This window comes from Chroicocephalus ridibundus, chromosome 9 (genome assembly GCF_963924245.1).
Source record: "Chroicocephalus ridibundus chromosome 9, bChrRid1.1, whole genome shotgun sequence".
Classification (NCBI taxonomy): domain Eukaryota; kingdom Metazoa; phylum Chordata; class Aves; order Charadriiformes; family Laridae; genus Chroicocephalus; species Chroicocephalus ridibundus.
In genome coordinates, this window is record NC_086292.1 from 48,486,234 (window position 1) to 48,506,638 (window position 20,405).

Genomic DNA, 20,405 nt, shown 5'->3' on the forward strand with positions numbered 1-20,405 from the left:
TCTTAATGACTTTTGCATTAGGTATAGTGTAGGCTAAATGGACTATCAATTTCTTGTATTTTTTATGCAGTACTTAAAGTAACGGCTCATTAAAAATGAACCCCTGGGCTCTAAAAATTTTTCAAAATCTACTTTCATCTGGAGACTGTTTCACCCCTCCGAACAGAAGAGTTTCATTGTAGCTGCAGGCTCAATATTCATAGAGGATTTAAAGACGTATCTTCTGTTTTTTAATATGAGATGTATGTGTGTCTGTGTGTGCCTTTATATACATAGATGTGTGTAAAATCTCTGTCTGGATACCTGTAAATGTGAAATCGGTCTAGAGAAATAAAGTATGCATTGCTTATTGAAACAAAGTCATTTGAATACGGCTTCAGTGTATCTTTCATGTTGCAGATGTAAGTGAAAAAAAAATCATTTAACATTTCCTTTCAAATGAAATTGATAAGCAAGAAAATAACGAATGGGTATTTTCTCTCTAAGCCAGATGGAATGCTGGTTTCTTATAAAGTGCGCTTCTCGCTATGCTAATGGTCTTAACTGGGAACTTATCAGAAATAAGCCCTGTGTAGTACTAGTCGTAGGTGCTTTTGGTGGGACTTAATGGCTTGGTTGAGTTTAGTCCTCCTCATCTGTTCCCTGTTAGCAGAGGACGCAGAGCAGGGACGCGCTTGGATCACCTACATCTTGCCTTGGTTTCTGCTTAATGGATCGCTCTTGGGCACGTATTCTCTAGCATTCGGCAAAACGATGTGGTTTCGGTGTTGTCAACTTAACACGTCAAATTCTCCATGTTTCCTTTCAACGCGGCTCATGTTTTCTAGGCTCCGGGAAGGTTTCTTCAGTGAAATTCTGATCCTTTTGATATCTGCAGAGACTGTACTACTCCTGCACCCCGGCGCCCTTCCCTTGGGAAGGCTGGGGTGGATGCTCATCACGGGGTCGTCTGTTAGCAGATCCTGGGTCAAAGAGACCTTAGTCATTGCCTACGACTTAGTCCTGGGGTGAAAGAAGTGCTGGTTCCAGATGCTGGTGATTGATTTCTCTGAAACTCAAGGGATTTATTAAATAAGCCCCTCTCGTGCAGTTTTCTTACATGGTGAAACCATTCTATTACCAGTTTGATATTGAAGACCATAAGACAGTTGTGTGAAAGAAAGGAAGAAGAATCTGGCTGCAGTCAAGGGGGTTTTGTGCTTGTTTGGTGGAGTTTTTTTGTTTTGTTTTACATACCTAGATCACTGGTGATGCTTCCTCACTAGAATTCCTCGTGTTTCTCCATTTTCCTTACAAAATGTCTGCCATTTTTGCTGTTAAACTAGAAAACTTGAATTTTCCTGGCACAGTCTTAAGATTAATCATGCCTTTGTAAGGTCATCTTTTTGCTATGCTTCCAAGCTTACTGTTAAAGTTTCAGTACATTAGAGTTATGATTGCTCAACTCTCTGCTTTCCCTTAAAAATTATGGGATGTCTGTAAATGACTTCTTTCTGCTTCAGCAGCTTTTCTTCTCTGAAAATTTTCCCTTCGGTTTTAAACTAGTCTTCTATTTGTGTTGCACCGATGATTTAACTTTCTAACATCCTATAGGTGTCATTTTGGGATATGTTTATAAGAAAACAGATGTTCTTAGCCTACAAGTAAAGGAATGAATCTACTGCAATCTTGAAGAATATACCAGGGAAGAAAAATACTCATTTTTGAGTATTATGAGGCCTCCAACAAATATTTGGAGGATTAAATAGTTCCTGTTTCTAGGAATTTTGAGATGGTGCAGTTTGTCTCTGGTTCTGCTGGTATTCTCCAACTCTCCAAAACCAAAGTGGAGGGTTTCTTTCAGTTTAAGAACAACAACAACAAAAAAATAATTCCCTGAGAATACAGATCTCTTCCATGCAGGTATTACACTATAATTGGGGAAGATGTTCTGAATCATGCGTGACCTCTTATCTTTAGGTTCTTTGGTTTCTGAACTTGCCAATAAGTTATTTCGGGCAGTTCTGGAATTATATTAGAACATGCAGAAATACTTTGCATTATGCCAATGCAAATATTGTGGAATAGTAAATAAAATTATTTTTCTGTTGTGCATTGCGGTTAATTAAAGACAGACATTGAGCAGCGGTGGAGTTGCACTTCAGCTGTTGTCTCGTATCAGTATAAAAAGGCAGTAATTTTTTTGACAGCCACTGATTGGAAAGTTGCTTGCAGCTTTCTGAAAGCAAGGGGTACATGCTCTGGATCAATAACTGGCAAATTTTCCATTAAAAAGAATACCTGAACAATGTTCCAAATAGCCACTGGCATCTTAATTTTCCATGGAAACCTCAAATGCTCGTGTGTGGAGGACAAGTCATTTTCAGACAATTTTTCCAGACTACTTGTTAACAGTTATTGCTGTCCCAAAAGGTTGACAGCTTACATGATTGATATTTCATTTACTTGTCATCACTGTTTGAGTAATGGAGAGGGCCAGGTTTTTTTCCCTCGCTCTCTCCCCCTATTTTATTTTTTTTTTTTTTTTTGGTAGGAAACAGTCTCATGTATGTTTGGGTTAGTTTATTATTCTAGCGAGTATGTACTAGATGTTTATACTGTGCATATATATGTGTGTGTCTTCAGGTCATAGAGTGCCTCTAGTGAAATGATAATGAAGTTTGTTTTTCTTAAGCAATTTTGGCCCCCCGTGGAGCAGGAGATTCTTTCACAGCTCCGTAACTATTAGGTACTGGTGACACGTTTTTATGAAGGGATGTGGTGGAGGATTTGGCGTGTTATTCATCACCCCCCGATACAAAATAAGTCTATGGGATAGTCCTGACTCCCAAAAAACCCCTCGATCATTTCAAAAGTGGGATTTTGTGTTGAATAGCTTTGCTTTGTAGAAGCACAGCGAAAGCATGCGCCACGTGTTAAGACATGGATTTACATGTTTGTACGCTAATATGAATGAGGTACCCCCCTTAAAAATATTATGGTGAGTTTTCTATGAGGGAAATGCTTTTGGCAGCAGGCGTTGTACTAGAAGTACACACAGGTGGTGTGGCAGGACAGATCCTTAAACCCTCAGCAATTTTCTTCAAAGTAGTTTTTTCACAAAAAGGGAATTTCTTCTTGTTTCTTGACACGAGTGCGAAAAACAGGAGCACTGAAAAACTTCTGTGCATAAATTAACTTTGGTGTCCCTCTAACATCTGGTTACTGTAGTTCACACGTTTAATCCCGTTGTAAGAGGAAAGAAAAATGTTTTGTAACATCAGGTAGTTAATAAACTTATGTCTTTTTTAAGTTGCATAAGTGAAAAATGCTTGTGTTATGGGAAGCCGTTGGCGTGAGTGACATACGTGCGTTTGATTTCGTGGAGACTTAGAATTTTTTTCTTGTTGACATCCATTCTTGCCAGTTTGAGTAATAGTATCACAAAACCCTGGTAACAGTGACATGCTGAAGTCTTAGACCACACTCGGCTGGTGAGAATTAGCATGAAAGTCAGTGGAGCTACACTGATTTATGCCATGAAGATCTGGCCAACAGCCAGCGTGTTTGCTTCAAAGATGTTCGGCGGTTGCAAAAGAAACATGCTTTGTGATGTGCTTTCATTATTTAACACGTTGTGATGAGAGACGCGTGGGTTACAGGGTCTATCTCCTGCCCCAGCATTGTAATGTTAAATGTCCTGTCTGGTGAGTGTTCACCCCTCCTCAGGAGCGAGGGTCAATTATGAAAGGCTAATGAAGATTTAAATTTATTAAATCCAAATGTTTATTTCTTGATTTAATTCCACTTTTCATCCTCATCCTTGTGCCACTTCTCAGGCTTTGTTATACCACATGAAATATTTTCTCTCTTCCTGGGTCTGGGATGTTTTCAGATGCTTTTATATCCCTTTTTGTCCGTTCTTGGCCTTCCTTTATGACTAAACTTGCCCTGCCCAGATCACTCCTGGCAGTCCCTGGGGAGTCCGAGTGCCGTGGTCCAAGGTCTCAGTATGTCTGCAGTGGTTTTCTTGTTTTGCATTCCCTACTGTGCGTTAAATTTGTACTCTTAAGGGGATGCACCACATCCCAGCTTATGTGGGATGTGGCCCCGACTGCCCTTACTGTGCTTCATCGCTGCAAATTCTTGGGTAGTTTCCAGATTCTTTTCTCCCTTGGAGTTTTCCTAATTGCACAGTTTTTTGACTAGATCTACAGCATTTCTTTGTTGCCACGTTTGACTGGTTTTCTCGGCATCTCCAGGTGTGGCAACTGCTGTGTTTGCTGCAAATGTTTCATTTGCTCAGTCTTCTGAAGCATTCACAGGTTTCAGGTGGGCCTGGAACTTGCTTTGCTGAGCCACTAACAGCTCCCTGCGCTGGAGTCAGTACCGTGCTGGGCATCGCAGCCCCTCGCTTATGTTCCTCCCCACCACTTTAGTGTGTGAGCATTGCAAATGGTAAGAAAGCATTCTAAAGGCTGATATGTGCTACGGCATTTTTTTTTTTTTTAATAGTAAAATACATTGAATTAAACAATCCATGAGTGTTCTTACTACTATTCATACATTACTGAGTAATCTCTTTCTTTAATCTCTTTGCAGTATTACTCCACTGTAATGGAACAGCAAGTAAATGGACAATTAATAGAGCCTCTACAGATATATCCAAGAGGTAATGCTTAACAAATTCTAATCAACAATGATGATATCAGTAAACTGTTTCATCAACAGTTACGTTTTCGGGAGTTTTAAATGCACATAACATGATGTTTACCTCTTAATTTGGATAGAAGAATTCATTATTGTAGGGAGTGTAGAGAAAACTACATTTATTGCATATAAAATAGCTAATTTACTTGAGTAAATTAGACTAACAAGATTCAGTTTGCCTAGTACATATTTATGTACATTTAAAAAACTCATTGGTGATGGTTCTGCATATATTCAAACCAAAGCAGATGAATAAGTGAAGTTTTGGATACTTAGGAATATTGGGCTTTATTAAGCTCTTCTAATGTCATTAATCAGTCTAACAGACTTGGGGAATCGGACTGTCATTGTTCATGTTGAAAACGGGAGCGTGTCTGTCACAGAGGCTCTATCCGTGACACATTTTATTTGAGATTTGGGCACTTAGCAGTGGTATCAAAATGATCGCAAGTACTTTAATAGTTCTCCTGAACAGGGAAAGTTGTAATCAATTATGTGGGCTGAGGCAATTAAAAAATAGGTCATCTACATCCTGAACAAAAATCCGTAGGCAGCTAGTTAGGTTTTTGGGAATGCACTGCTCTCTCTGAACTCAAATAACGGTTAAAAAAAAGCCTTAATACATTACATAATTCCACTGATTCATTCAGACGCTCTCACTATCCAGCCTTTGAATCTCTGATTCTTAATTGATGAAACGGATAAGGTTTAAATTCTCCAAGTAAATCTCCCAGCAATAAATTAATTGAAATAATTAAAAATTAAACTCTTCTCACTTAACTGATATTATACAAATAATCATACTATGAGTTTCCCAATTAAACATTCTAGACTTCCATTACTTACAACTCTCTGAAGTTTGAATTGGGCAATTAACCAACAGCCTTCTCAAACACATGCTAATAAGGTCTCTAAAGGAGGCTGAGATTCCTGGTAGTTTAGTACACTCCTACGGAAAAGAGACTTGAGTTCCAGGGGAAGACAGAGATTGTGTTGTTTATGGTAGAGGCTAGTGGGATCCGCTTGAGAGCGGGGGACTCCCAGGTATTCGGGCTGCAGGACTCCCGGGCAGTCAGCAGTCGAGGTGTGCTCTCCCGAGAGGCGTACGAGGACAGCTGAGGAGGGAAGCCGTCTTCTGCTTCTTGTGAGGGGCTCAGCCTTTCTCCTGAACCTCTTTCTGTAGAAGGCCATTTAGTTACTGACGTACACGCTGCCGTCTAAAACCATGGACCACCACTTGCAAGAAATAAAATGCTAGGCTTTCCCGTGGCTTGGAGAAACTGATGGAGTGGGTTATCCTAGTAGGTGGGGGACCCTTCTTGGAAATGCCAGGCAATTAGATATATTTCCCCATAAGCAAACAGTTCAAGGAAGTTGTGACAGGAGGTGCTCAGTAGCTGACACGCCTGAGTGTTTGAAGGGATGTTTTGACATTACAAATCAGGCTTAACCACCTTCTAGATTCTCCTTTTGTCGTTCCTGAAGAACGAGCCAAATAGATTCCTACTCCTGCCGCTGTTTCCTTTTTCTATTTGCTTTTCATCCAAGGATAATCTTCTTTGACTGTACAGGTTCAGAATTCATCTCCATGCTGCTGAGGATACAATTACCGTCTGTTAGCTCCCCATTTTCACCATTGCCTCGACTACATGTGTGTCTGCTCCTATTTCCTCATAGGTGTCTTAGCACTTACTCCAAATTGCTTCAGAGCTGAAATGCTGTTTCATCTTTCCAAATCACCTTCTTAAGACATCTTTTCTTTTTAGGTTACAGTTTTAAAGCTACCCTGCACTTCCTTGGTACCCAGACTGCCTCTAAGTTCTGCTGCTGCTCTTCTGCAATAGCAAAGAGAGTGTGCTTTCCTGCGTTCTTTTTTCTGTCGTCTTGTCCTGCCTCTCTAATGAACATCCCAAATTTTGTTAGCGCAAGTGCTTTTCTTTCATGCCCTCTTGGTCATGTCTTTCTACATATTGGAGTTTAGAGCCCCGTCAGTAACGTGCAGCTTTTCTGCCTGTAATTGAAGGCTCTCCCTTTTGAAGAGCTTTCTTTGCCAGCCCAATCTTCCTTTGACTCCTTTTCCCTTTCTGCCTCTCCTACTTCTGAGGAAGCCTCCCAGTTGCCGTCTCCAGTCCGCTTCCGAAAACTCGTGTCTTCCGTAAAGCCTGCTGGTGGTAAATGTCCATGTGCCATCCTGTGTTACCTTGGCTGTGCTATGTTCATTTGGTGATGGTGTAAAGGTCTTTAAGGGGAAAAAAAAAACCACGTTATTTTGTCTATTGTTTTAAAAAATGCATTGTTGCTGTCTAGGTAGTAAGAGCTAGAGTTCTTTTTTCATACTGAAAATAAACCTCTGGGTACGTGTGTACATAAACAAGAGACATACATGTCTCCTGTCTATGTTATACACGTGCCATCTGTGGAACGCAAGGTGACTATACCATTCAAATATATATAGTACAAATGGTATTGCTTTAATATCTTGTTCAAAATGTTGATTTTAATCTATTTGAAAAAATATAATATGCTTTCATGTATTTTAGAATAGTTTATTGGTTTGTGGTAGGTTTTTTATGCCCACAGAATCATAATATTTTTCTTCTTTAAGATGCACATTCTAATGTTATTTAAGGGCACATGGTGTGGCCCTCACTGATGTGTTTAATAACTATCATCTGTGTCCTTCTGATTAATAAATAGTTCTGTTTCCTGCTGTCAAAAATGGAAGTGAAATGCATGTGCATCAGAGACAGAGAAAAATCAAATTCATCCCTCCTCAGACAATCAATCAACAGTGACAGGCCCTTTAACATACAATTTGTAGGGCACCGTGGTTTTAAAATGGGAACTGTCTGGAACATGTAGCTAGAAGCCTTTGTGGCTTTAACGTTTGACAAAAGCACATCCACCGAATGGAAGAACAAGGCGATATATAGTTCGAGGGACTTTAGGAAAATACTTTCTCCTCAAGCAGCGTGTCCCTCTGTAAACCTAGACGTCATAATAAGATGCCACGTTTGTACGTCTGTGTCTAAAATGTGGCATTGTGCATTGCATTTATCCAGTATTTGGTTTCTTGAGACTCACTGCTGTTGGCCCCGACGTGTTTTTTCCACATTTAAAACAAACTGTCTGCATTTGACAATATGACTAATTTATGATGCGTGGCAGTCGATTCCTTTAAAATACATTTTGCAAATATTTCTGCTAAATGCCAGAAAAAATACAGCATGTGAAAATATAGTGACATAAGATATTGATTTTAATTTGAATTACAAAAAGAATCTGATAATTTAAGCCAACAGTTCTCTTGATTTTGATGTGTTTTAAGCAGAAATTAGAATTTATATTACATGGTGTCAGAAAGCTCTTAGCATTTATAAATGCTCACTCCTGCAAGTTAAAAATCCTGGTTCGTAATTCCCACTCTGGGTCTTGTGAGGCACTTTTCAATCATTTCTCTCTGCTAATTTTGGTGTCACCCTCATTTCTTTTTAAAAGATTCATTTTGAGCAAATTTGTAAATGGCCCTGATGTGTTCTACAATTTAGTCAATTACTGTTTCAGCCTGCAAGCCTCCTGGGAAACGGAACATACATGGCCTGAAGGTACGAATTTCAATAATTGTTTCAGTAAAGTTAGATGGATTTGTAATGCTGTGTTCCACTTATTGAAATGTCAAATAAAACTGCACTTTCTTGAGCTCTGACAAGCGGATTTTTTTTAATTTTTTTTTTTTTTTTTTTTGTGAGGGTGGGAGAAGATTCATCTGCTGGTGTGGCTGTGATATCTTTATATATAGTTTTATTAAAAATGGAATTGCCTTTCCTCTTGTTTTTAACCTCTGTTAATAAGGTTCCTAAATCTTAATATTCATTTTATCAACTAATGTCTGCTACTACTTCAAAGAGTTTAAAAACCCCCACCATATTAATTTGATTTCGGTAATTTATCTGTGTGTGGAAGGCACTGCAATGAAATTCTCTTAGGTTGTTTGATTCATTCAGGTATGCTCGTTGCTTCTGTAATCGTACCCGTTTTGAAATGCAGAAGGCTACGAATATATTAAATGATTGTTTAGTTTTTAAAATGAGAATAAATGCTGGACGTATCAGCTCTTTTTCTGTATTATTTAACTAAGTGTTTAAGATGTAAAGATAATATGTTGTAGTCCGTGAATTATATAGCCTGCTAACCTACATACAGGCGAGACCTCAACCATCGGCATGCCTAGCAACAAGCTAATTAACCTTCATAGTGAAATGAGAAATTCATGGCAAATTACAGGTTAATTAGAATAGTGTCCTCTGAACACAAACGACTGATAAAGATCCTTTCCCTGCCTGCAGGTAAATACGCGAGCGGGGTCTGCTAATAATAGCAGTTCGGCAGTCTCGGATTCCCTTCCAAGCAATAGGTAAGAGTCCAGAACGGGAGCGTGTGTTTTGTTTTGTTTTCTTTTATTAAAACAAAATGGTACCTTGTGTGTGGTAGTTACCAACGATAAGCTTGATGTTGAATAACTTCTGCAATGTGACTAGTGGGCACGCGGGAGTGAAGTGGGGAAGACTAAATTCCCTTGATCCATGGATCTTGTTCGACTCTTACTGCTGGTGTCTTTCTGACCAAAGAAATAAGTCTTTGCTGGGTATTTCAGCTGGCTTTGTTCTTTTAAAGGCATTGCAATACTGTTTGTGGGTGAGCAGATTTGTTTTAGTTGCTCTAATAATCACTGTCTATGGCAAGACCTGTATGTTCAGGTCTTTGTTGCTTATCTCATTCCAGGAATCTTTGATTTTAAAATTTGATATCCAGTTCAATAGGTTTATTATTGTGGGGTATCATTTTTGAAAAATCTGAACAATCTGACTTTCGAAAAATCTGCCGTTCCATGCAGTTTCAGCAAAGTTTTGGAGTCCATCTCCTTTATCTTTCTTTTTAGATTCCAATCCTGATTTCAAAACCCATATTAAGATCTTAAAAAGCAAGAGAACTCTTTCTGGTTTTTTCCTAAAACTCTCTTTTATTACATGAACTGTTACAGGAAGTCATTATACTATGTTAAAACAAACAGACGCAAAAAAACCCAAAACCCTTGTGTATTCTTAAGGGGAAGAAAGAAAAGTCTGGCTCTGTCTTCTTCATATAAGAGCATACTTGAAATGTGGGAATAGAAATCTCTAGATGTCCCTTTCAAGCTAAATTATTCTATTATTCTAATAAGCATATAATATTACATTTATCCGTGCATCAGCATGCTGCTCCCTTTTCTCTCCGAGAGCATTTGGAAAAAATATAATGGAGAGAGACGAACCATGATCAAAGCCACAGTCCTACTGCGTTAAGCGCATTCAGTCGGTGAAACGTCGGTACCCGTTCTGGCACACGCCGCGAAGTGCTGCGGTGGTGGGACTGTCCCCCAGCCCCTGTCTCTGCCTGCTGGGACCGGTGTGACACGGTTACCCGTTGGCGAGGAGCATGCCACCCCGCGTGGCTGGCGGCAGTGCTGGAGTTGTGATGCAGTGGGTAGCCCCATTCAGGTACCCCTAAAACCAGTTTTGATTTTTCCCTGTAGTGGCTTTGCTAATTGTAGAGATAAAAAAGCAAAGCCGATACCCTGTGTCAGCCTCCTCTGGCAAAGTTTGCCCCCATCCCTTGGGAAGATTTGCTGCGTATTGCAATGGGGAAGGTCCTGTTCCTCTTTAAGGAAAATAAATCTGAATGTCTCTGTGAACTGCAGTCCTCCTCCCAATCTATCATACCGCTGAACTAAAAAAAGCTGCTTTCTGTCGCTGTTGTGCTTTGGCTTTCAGTACTTCCTGCACTTTGAGCTTGTTCTTAAAGTGCATTGAAAATGAGGTTTCTAGAAGATTCTTGTCACCTTATTTGGTGGTTAATTGCCATTCCTTTTCCGAAACCTTCTGCACTATGAGTTTTGTTTTTGAAGTAATTGAAAGTCTCTCTTTGTTTCATGTTCACAAATTGTTAGTCATGAAAGATGACAAGATCAACTTATGTTTCCTTGGAAAACTTAATTTTTCTTTAAAGTAGTCGTGGGAACAAGAGGCCTATTAAAGAACAAAGCCACCAAATAGGAAATCTGTGTTTTCACTGTTCCTGTTAATAATGATCTGTGATCAAGACACGTGCACATGCCTTTCAAGAATATATTATTTTGTACTTTTTTTTTTTTTTAACTTCAGTAATAAGAGCAGAATGTCGCTTTGAGATGAAGTTTTGCAGACGTACTTCTACCCGGGCAGTTTGTTGTGTTGAACGTACAAGGAGCAGAGTTTGTCAGCAAAGGAGCTGAAGCAGTATTTTGTGAGTGGGTGGAAGTAGTTTGGAGCCATCCATAGTTTTACCTACGGAACACGCCAAGCTGATAGTTCTGGTTTGTTGAAGTTCTCTTACTAGAAGTAAATAATATGTGTCATTTTGCCTGGTGTAAGGCTACTGATACAGGAGTAGATTGTCCTGAAAAAAGCACAGGGACTGCAGCAGCAAGCCGACGTGGAATGGATGCACATGGACTCACCCCCCTCAATTTAGACATGGTGCCAAGATGCCCAAATCAAGAGTTGTACTCACCTGCTCGCCACGCTGCCAGCTGCCGTCAGCTGAGGTGGGGAGGCATCATCGACAGCACCCCCTTCTGCTGCAGGTTTATAGAAATTATAGAGGGGTAACGCCTTAAGGGGTTTTTAAAACAAGATAAGGCACCTGACAACTAGATGTGAACCTTACCTTCCTGTTGTTTTTTTGAAACAACTGGTCTGTGAGGGTATCTTTTTTTTTTTTTTTTTTTTTTTTTTTCCCCTTTTTCTTCTTTGAACTGACAAACGGTAGGTTGTATCTCAAAGGGTAGTATAGTCAGGTACCTAAAAATACCTAGGTGTAGGTTTCTAAAGGTGAAAAATACATTGGTTTCCTTAAATGTTCATTGCTTCTCCATTTCTGCTGTCTGCAGTTTGAGGAGTAGCTATACTGAACATCGGTCAGCATCGCTAAAGTTAAATCTATTTAGAATATGTAACCATGAACTTAACCTGCTGGCTTGTTTCTTATGGTTTCACTTCATTTTATTGAGTGAAATGGCACAGTCATTAAAAAGAATTGCCTCTTGTTTTTTCAGCTTAAAAAAATCTTCCGCAGAGCTGAAGAAAATACTTGCAAATGGCCAGGTAGGTGCACTGAATTGAGTCTTGGCTACACGCACGTCTCGCTACTGCCTAATGCTGCAGTGATTGGCATACCACAAATAGGTGGAGAGATGCTTACTGCTCATTTAGTTGTAATGTGTTCTTTTAATACAGAACTGGAGGGACCATGAAAACCTTCATGATATGAATGAGTTATGTGTCCTGATTTACTTTGATTGGCATAGCAATTTGCTTCCCATTTCTCAAAATGTGCTAATCAGATTTAGCTCCAAATAGATTGAAGTACCTCACACATGTTGCGCTGCTGCCACAATTTCAGGGAAGAAAGTTAATCAATTTTGAATAACTAAGTCAACTGCTCAGTTAGAATGACCTTCGTATTTTTTAGAGCAGTAGATACTTAAATATTTAGCAGGTTCTTGCAAGGAACCGCTCTGTACTATTTGGAATCACCTTATGTTGGAGCTTCTTTAAAAAAAAAAAAAAAAAACCAAAAAAAAAACCCCTCACAACACTAAAACAACAACCTAAAACACAAAAAAACCCAAAACAAAGTTGTAGAAAGCTGTCTTGTTACTTTCTCTTCCTGCTCCAGGCATTCAGACTGTGGCACCCAGAAGTGAAAGGTTTAATGTAACAGTTGATGGCCGAGCGAATGTCCTGGACTAACGGAGCACTCATTTCTTACCCGTTTTGAGCTGAACATACGGGCAGGCTCGCAGTAGTGTAATGACATTAAATATACACCGTTAAATTAAACCACCTTAGAAGAATCCCGGGTTCTTCAGCAGCAGCATAAATATGTTTTAATGTTTGTCATAGTGAAAGCCCTTTGATAGCCTTGGAGGCAGGCACCTGTCCATTGCGATCAAGCTTGCCTATTAGGCTCTATTGACTGAGACATCTGTGTCACTGCAAATAAAAGACTCTTATTGATTTTCTTAACTGCTGTTCACTTCCCCTCCATGTTTCGAAGGCTGAAATCTTAATTATCTCAGATGCGTATTCAGTGCCTTCACACAATGACCTCTCCAAGCCTCATTGGCATTTCATGAATCAAGTAGTTGTAGTTGAGCGTGTCAAGAAGATAAAGGCTGGTCTTTGCGCTTGTCCTTCAGTCTCACCTGTAACATTGCGGGCTAATAGATGCGAGTGCCCCTCTCAAATGCGAGTCGAACAGCCCAGTGTTGCAGCCTTGCCTATTTGGCACTGAATCCTTTGAATACAGCTTGGAAATGTATTTTTAAGCTTGTCAGCGTGTCTTATGTGCAGGCTTAGTTTGATATTCACAGATTCCTACCAGGTAGATTTGTTAATGCTTCAAAATTGTAGCTCAACAACGTGTTTCTCTGGATAATTCAAAACTGTGTAAGTACCAGCAGTATGCTTCGGAACTTTTAAAATGAAGCTGACAGTTACTCCAATATTACTAATATTTTTTTTTAAATTGGAACTACTGAGCGTGAGTAGCTGTCTCTCTGTGATTGAGTCCATGAGCTGTATGGGACACTTTATTTGTTCTAAGTAACAGAAATGAGCATTTTGTCCTCTGCAATAGACTGCTACAGAGGTCTTTCCTGTGTAGTAGAATTTTATAAAGAGAGAAACCAAAATCCTTATTACGATATTAAAAAAATGTTGCTTAAACCCATTAAAAAAAAAGAGAGAAAATTCAAAATAGGCATTAATTACTACCTTTTATTCCCCCCAGTCTGACAGGAATTACACTGCTTTCTGTCGAGAGAAGATGCTTTTTGTTACGCTGCATTCTGTTCTGCAAAATTTGGTCACAGATCCGTAACTGGAAATAGGTTTCTAGTTGTAACTTTAACTTTTCCCCCTTTTAGGGGATTAAGTCACACTTATCATTACTTAAATATGGCTTGGGTTATTATTTTTTATTATTTTTTGGCGGTTGATGCTTTCAGGCATTCATAATGATATTCCGCTAGTAGTTTCCATTTAGGTTTAATAAGGAATTCATATTAATCATTAAAAGAAGGGGACATGATTCTTCAACATAATCAAATATTGACAGGTTAGAAATAGCTTTCTGCCTAGGTTCATTGATATAGGTGATGTGATATAAATATTTATTTCTTTTCTGTCACTCAGAGTAAATGCCACCAATTGATTCAGCATTGATATAGTGTCAACAGTTCATAAGAAACATTTGACTGGCTTGTGTTTTCCGATTAGTCTCTGCTCTATAAAGTGGGATTTACTAAATCTCTTCAATTGTCTGCTCATAGAGTGTGACTGCTTTCTGAAACCATTATTGCTTCGATTCGTAAAGCAAAGGTATGGCTATAGGACTCTGCCTCTGTCAGGCCTCTACATATAAAATAAGGATTAATTGAGCATTTGGTTTTTAATGATTTACAAGAGATAGACACTGATTTCTTTCGAAAACAGCAGGTATAAGCAAGGGACGTTTTGTTTGCTGATCCGTAATTGAAGTCTGTTTGGCTTATTCATTAATTCTGTTAATATCGGCATCCAATCAAACTTGGTTTTGCAGGTTTAATATTCCAGTCCTTACTGTCGGGTTCATTGTTATTATGTTATCATTTTATGATTGAGAATCCACTTTTCCCAGTAAAATAAATAAATCACCACATGTTTTTGGCATCTTTATTTGAGCCAGTAAATCACACTTTATCTCTCTATCCGTTGCTGGCAGATACTTGCTCCACCCCAGTCTTCCTCTTTCGCCCTGGGTTTCTGGGTGCTCTTTGTGCACCGAGAGAAGAAACGGAGCTGGGCTGGCGGCGGGCGCAAGCAGCGCAGCGTCTCGCCACGGAGCCGCTCCTGTCACTGGCTTTTAGGGAACGGGTGAAGAAAACACCCTCCTTTTACCAGTGAGCAAAAAAAGCAAAAGAAAAGAGAATACGCTTTATGTCCCTGGTTCTGCTCAATTTCTTGCTTATAATTTGCGTAACTGCAAAGAAATTCTTTTTTTCTTTTTATGCTCATGGCTTGGTGGATTCATTTGATTTCTCTTAAGAGTTTTGTTTAGAAGAACATTGCTGGGAATATGGGAAAGAGATGTTTGTTGTTACCTCAAAGACTGGAGAATTAAAGTTCTGCAGCTTAGAAGAGCAGAAGGGCTTGAACACAGCGTATGCTTTAAATTAATGAGTACTGCAGTCTGAGACACGTTATTTTTAGTGCAAGGGATCCAGTATAGATTCTTCACGTATTATTAAAGCCATTCACGTATTATTGTTCCTCATGAGGTGTCTTTTTTCCCTCTTTTTGTTTGCATTTTCTGATTGATGCAATAAGCGAGATAGCTTTCAGTAATAAAATAAATAAATTCTCATTTTCATCACAAAGCTTGATGCTTGAAGGGGCCATTTCATACCCTCTTAAGATATCTGGCCCAGGTTTAACTACAAATAGGTACTAGTGTAGAGTCAACTTGTGCTTGGAGGTATTTCTTTTCTGAGGGATAAAAAAAAAAAGAAAACTTTTTTTTTTTCTCCAAAATTTTGTCAGAACTCAGAGATTTTAACCTCACTGGAAGAAATGTGTAGTATTTCCTGTGAGAAACAAGCTTTCTTTTTATTCAAGTAGTGAAAGAACACAAATTTTGGAGTTCATCATTTCTGTCCTTAAAACATATTATTTTGAATCAATCAAATATTCAGTTTTCTGTTTGTAAGCCATTCTGACTATTGACTCCTAAGGGGTTTTCAGCTTGTTACCGTCACTTACTTGTTCCAGTTGAAGCCAGGGGCAAAGTTCCTCGTGCCTTCACCGTCATCCTCTGAAAGGGGATGCTTGAACAGGACTTAGTAACTGAAGGGCCCCTGTCCCCACTGAATTTTAAAAGCCGTCTCAGAAGTTGGATAAATAGAGATAGTTGGCTTGTGGCGAGCTCTGCGTGGCTCACGCCGTGGTGCTCGTGGTACTTGAAGTTGCTAATTTGAAGCTCTCTCAGATGTGCTGACGTGATCTCTGATCCCATCAGCGATAGCAGGCCAGGCATGGCATTAGGGGTTTAGGATGCCTTTTAACACACAAAGATGGCAGAGTCTTTAAGCAGCCGTGCCAGCTCACGCCAAGTGTTTAACTGGGTACCCTATAAAACATAAATAGCTACTAGAAAAGGGTTAATGTTTGCTAGCAAAATAGCTTTGAAAAATGGGATTTGCCCAATCATGCACTACTTACAGTGACCAGACGACGGGGAGATCTTGTTGGAATAGAAAACGTACACAACCTAGAATTTATTCTGATTAAAATATTTATTTTCAAGTATACACGTGCATTGCAAAAAAACGTCTTTAGTAGTTTAGCTGGAAAATCAGTATAACTATATTTGTCCAGGAGAAGGTTGAACTGTAGTTTTTACATTTGAATTGCTCATTCAGCAATATAATAAGCTTTTTAGAAAAGCCATATCAGCAAGATTCCAAATTCCAGCATTTGCAAGGTACAATGCTCGTGTCAGGCTTCTGCGTGAATGTCTGAGGGTATCGTCATACCTGGAGAGGAGTCCTAGTGAACGGAAAGATTGAGGCAAATAATTAGTTGTGTATTTCAAGGAAAATTATTTTTATTGGATAGCAATTCAAGACTTATTTTTTTCCAAAGATTTGCTTTAGTTAAAAGGTATATAAATTGAGCCCTATGAGGCAATTCTACTGACAGAACTGTCACTCGATTAGTATCAATTATGCTGATTCCAGAATAAATCATGAACTTTTCTAGCCGTAGTTAAGATGACAGTTTTCTGTTGGATTGTTTCCATTCACCTCCAACTTTGGCTTTGGTTATGTGCTGTTCTGGAGACCCTTTTCCTATCAGTATCTGTGACCTGACCCTCTTGAGCTATATTATATCATTCCATTTTGACACCTTTTATCAAACTTTAATGAAATGACCCAGGCAAACAAATTGTCATTAAACTTTCCATCACTTTGTCCCTTGGTATCGTCTTTTATAAATTGGACAGCAAATGTTGTATTGATCTTCTCGTTCTTGCAGCTGAACTTGAAATGACCCAGACCGCTTGTTGTTTATGGCCTAGAGTTGCTTTTCCTTGACATTTCCATCCACAGCATGACATCTCTTTTGTTTTTCTTTCTTTCTTGTGGAGATGAATGAACAAGACATACGGTATCGAGACATCCTCGGTCATGGCAATGGAGGCACAGTCTACAAGTGAGTGTTGAATTTCACTTAAAAATTTTTGAAAATAAAATTTACCAGCGCGCTGTTTTTTTTCTTTTCGTATTTGTATCGAGGCGTAGGTGGGCCATCGCTGCTATGCAGAAAAGACCATAAAATAAATTCTTAACATAAACTTTTTAAGAATTCTGTTTACATATTTACAAGGTATCTGCTCTTGGGTGCCGTCAGGGCTGGTGCATTTTTATTATCTTTTTAATACTTAGCTTTGAATCCCTCCTGGGTAACAAGTTAATGGATCAGAAGTGGATCCTGAAATGTCCTGAAGCATAATGAATTGCCTTCGGTATTTGCAATGCCGTTATTCTTGCGGGCTCCCCACGCCCTCCGCTAGCCCAGTACTGAGAGTGGCACCAGGGGGATGCCATGACACCGTTGCTCTGCCTTTCTCTAGCAATTCACAATTAACAAATACCCCTTTCTCTCTTGCAGTGACTTCCCTCCCTTACGAGCAGCCTCGCACCCAGGCTGATGAATATATTAAATGATAAACTCCCCCAAATTTTGGTAGTGCAGCTTATACCCTGCAGCCAGTATTAATTTTAATATTGTAAAGATTAAAATAGCAGAGAGATAGTTTTCTCGACAGGAAAGTCTTTCTCATGCATAGTGCAAAGTTTAAACTACATAATGTAATATCTGGTACTTAATAGTCTGCAGTGGCGTATGAAAAATATTCCACTAGGAATTAAGAAATCCATACTTTGTAAGAAAGCCCTGAGGGAGTAATAAAGGTTTCCTCCGGAGAGCTATTTACCATATACAGTAACCCAGCATCCCATTACGATTTTGTTTATACCTTAAACATTTTAACTTTGATATTAACATTTTTTTTTTTAAATGTTTTAAAAGCCACGGTGCGTTTAGTTTTGTTTCTAATTGGCTGTCAACATTGCAAAACGACTCTCCTTGCAGAAGGTTTAATGAAAATGGACTTCCAAAACCTTACAGAAACGAATCCGGTCTTTGAATGGACTCTTCAGAAATCGGGTTGGCCTTGTAGGTGGAATGTAGTTCAGAAATCTCATTGATGTTCTCTTGTAAAAAGCTATTCCTAGACCAAGGAAGTTGCAGAAACGGTGTTGTTTTTTTACTTTATAATAAAAAAGATTTGAGAGAGAGTGTTGAACTTTACGGCTCAGTCAGTGACTTCTTCTGATGTTTTCTGATTTAGAGAAGGTTGCTTCCCTTTCACCCCTGCTGACGGAGGCTCTGGGAGCGATATAGGTGGGAGAAGCATCGCAAAGGAAGGCCACGTGCTCTGATCCCTGTGGAAGGCGCTTGAGGCACAGTTGGGGTCAAGGAATATCCCACAAAGTGAGGGAACCCACATTGTTACCCAGTTCTGGGTCATTTTCTTTAGAGAGGGAGCTGAAATAAGGAGCTAGCAATGCAAAACCCTGAGCAGCATAAGAATGGCCGTACCAGGTCTCTCCCCTTCGTCCTGTGTCTAATAGTGGCCAAAGTCTAAGGAATGTCAACCAAGGCAAGTGAACATGTGCTTTGCTAATGGTTTTGCGCTGGGGGTCTGCTGAACTGCATGTCTGTTTGTCAGCTTGGTCTGCCCTACTCAGAAGGAACAGCTCTATTCCACGTTTGCCGGGCGTGCTTAGTGTGTACAATCAGACAGTGCTTTTAGGTGCAGAAGGGGGTATAAAATTATCTCATTCTTTTATAATGTTGCCACACGCATAGTATGTATTTCACGTCTCATAAAGTTCATACAGGAAATCGGATAAAAGGCTATGTAAAGCCAAACTTGCACTTTTTGACGACTTCTTGTATTTCTGAAAGGTAGTATAGCTACATGTCTGCTTTCTGTTTAATACTTTCACAAAAATATTTTTCTCTTGTGAATACTACCTTAGTAAGAGTCTGGAGAAGTGATGAAGGAAGAGAGACGTGAACGCTCAAGGTGCAGGGGATGATAGCACAGGAGGGAACGCACAATACTCCTGGCACTTCTGCGTTGACTTGCTGCGTTGTGTGGGCTGATGCTGTGATCTGCTTCGTTAAGTGGTTGAGTTTTGCATTTGCCTGTATTTTGGGAAAGGAAAAAACTTTACCTGTAAAAACATGAGCCCTCTTTTGTATCAGGGAAATATTTCTGCCTTTCTTCTTCCTTCTTATTTCATTCGTAGCTTAAATTAGCAGTTGCAGTGACTTCGCAGTATTTTGCACGGTCACTCTGCGCTGCCCCAGGGAACGTGCACCGTTTTTACGTGTGGATGTTTTACTCAGTCCTGAAGTTTGACATTCTTTGCAACGCAAATAATAGCAGGATATAAATACGAAATATGGTTTTCTCACAAAACTGGATTCTAAGCTATGCATTCCTCTTAGATGTTCCGAATTTGGTTTTTGGTGCATTGGACTGAGGAGTTGGACCGATTTGCTCTTTCATCCCTGCAGAGCTGCTGGTTGCCGTTGTTGCAGGGAGTTGGCGGTTACCGTGCCGTGGTGATGTGCTTTGTCCAAAGCACAGACAGACCTTCCTACCTTGGAACAATCCCCCCTTCCTAAAAGGGAGCCTGTTCTTCCTCGCCAAAGAAGCGTCTGTGCTACACAAGCCAATAAGAAATTGCAAAATGGAATACTTACAGGTAGCTGGATTGCACTAGTCATAGATAGCAGCCCACATATATTTTATTCCAGTAAATCAATGACCATTTGTCAAATAAAATTAATTGCAAACGTTTGGCTGTTTTCCTCTTCCAGCATTCCGTGCTGTCGGTTTGTTTCAGAAGAGGCTGTGTGTAGTATTGATCTGAACGTAAAGAACGAGCGTGTCTATGTAGTATCTTCTTTTTTTTTTTTTTTTTTCTTTCTAGCTCTTTATACTAAGTCATATCCATTATGGCAATGATATATTATCAGCATTCAGCAAACAAGATAGCGTGTCGCAGGTCGCTGAGCAAAAATTTTCAGCCTCTCTTTCCACGTGAATTAACTACTATTGAAATAGTTTATTGAGATTGAAGTATTGATCACTTTTCATGCTAACCTTGGCTTAAGGGGGGAGAGGGGAGGTGGTTTTCTTCTCTTTGGAAGACGCTATGTTTAGTTAGAAAATGTATTTCATTTATTTGGGTTCTTTACAGCTGCAGCTGTTTTATTGCTTGGAGAAGAGGTATCTTAGCTTTATTTTTATGACAGTATAATTATACTTTAGAAATACACTTGATTACTGTGTGTAGCAAAATTGTTCCAGTATATTGGTTTGGCCAATATTGCTATACAAACAACTTTTCAGTCAATTGAGTCTGGTAAAAAATCAATACTTTATAGCAATATTTCTAGTGAGAACTTGCTGAATCTAAATGTTTTCCTGTTCTAGAAAGAAGGAATTTTATAGGT

General features: G+C 39.3%; 1 protein-coding gene across 3 annotated transcripts in view; it reads left to right on the forward strand.

Annotated features, from left to right (window-relative positions):
* MAP2K5 (mitogen-activated protein kinase kinase 5) overlaps nucleotides 1-20,405 on the forward strand; it is a 141,509-nt gene that overhangs the window by 13,797 nt on the left and 107,307 nt on the right. For all 3 annotated transcript variants that reach the window (XM_063346221.1, XM_063346222.1, XM_063346223.1), the window contains 5 exons: nucleotides 4,582-4,651; nucleotides 8,254-8,294; nucleotides 9,036-9,103; nucleotides 11,822-11,870; nucleotides 16,957-17,021. In XM_063346221.1, coding sequence (XP_063202291.1) covers nucleotides 4,582-4,651; nucleotides 8,254-8,294; nucleotides 9,036-9,103; nucleotides 11,822-11,870; nucleotides 16,957-17,021 — 293 coding nt within the window. The remainder of the gene's footprint in view (nucleotides 1-4,581; nucleotides 4,652-8,253; nucleotides 8,295-9,035; nucleotides 9,104-11,821; nucleotides 11,871-16,956; nucleotides 17,022-20,405) is intronic.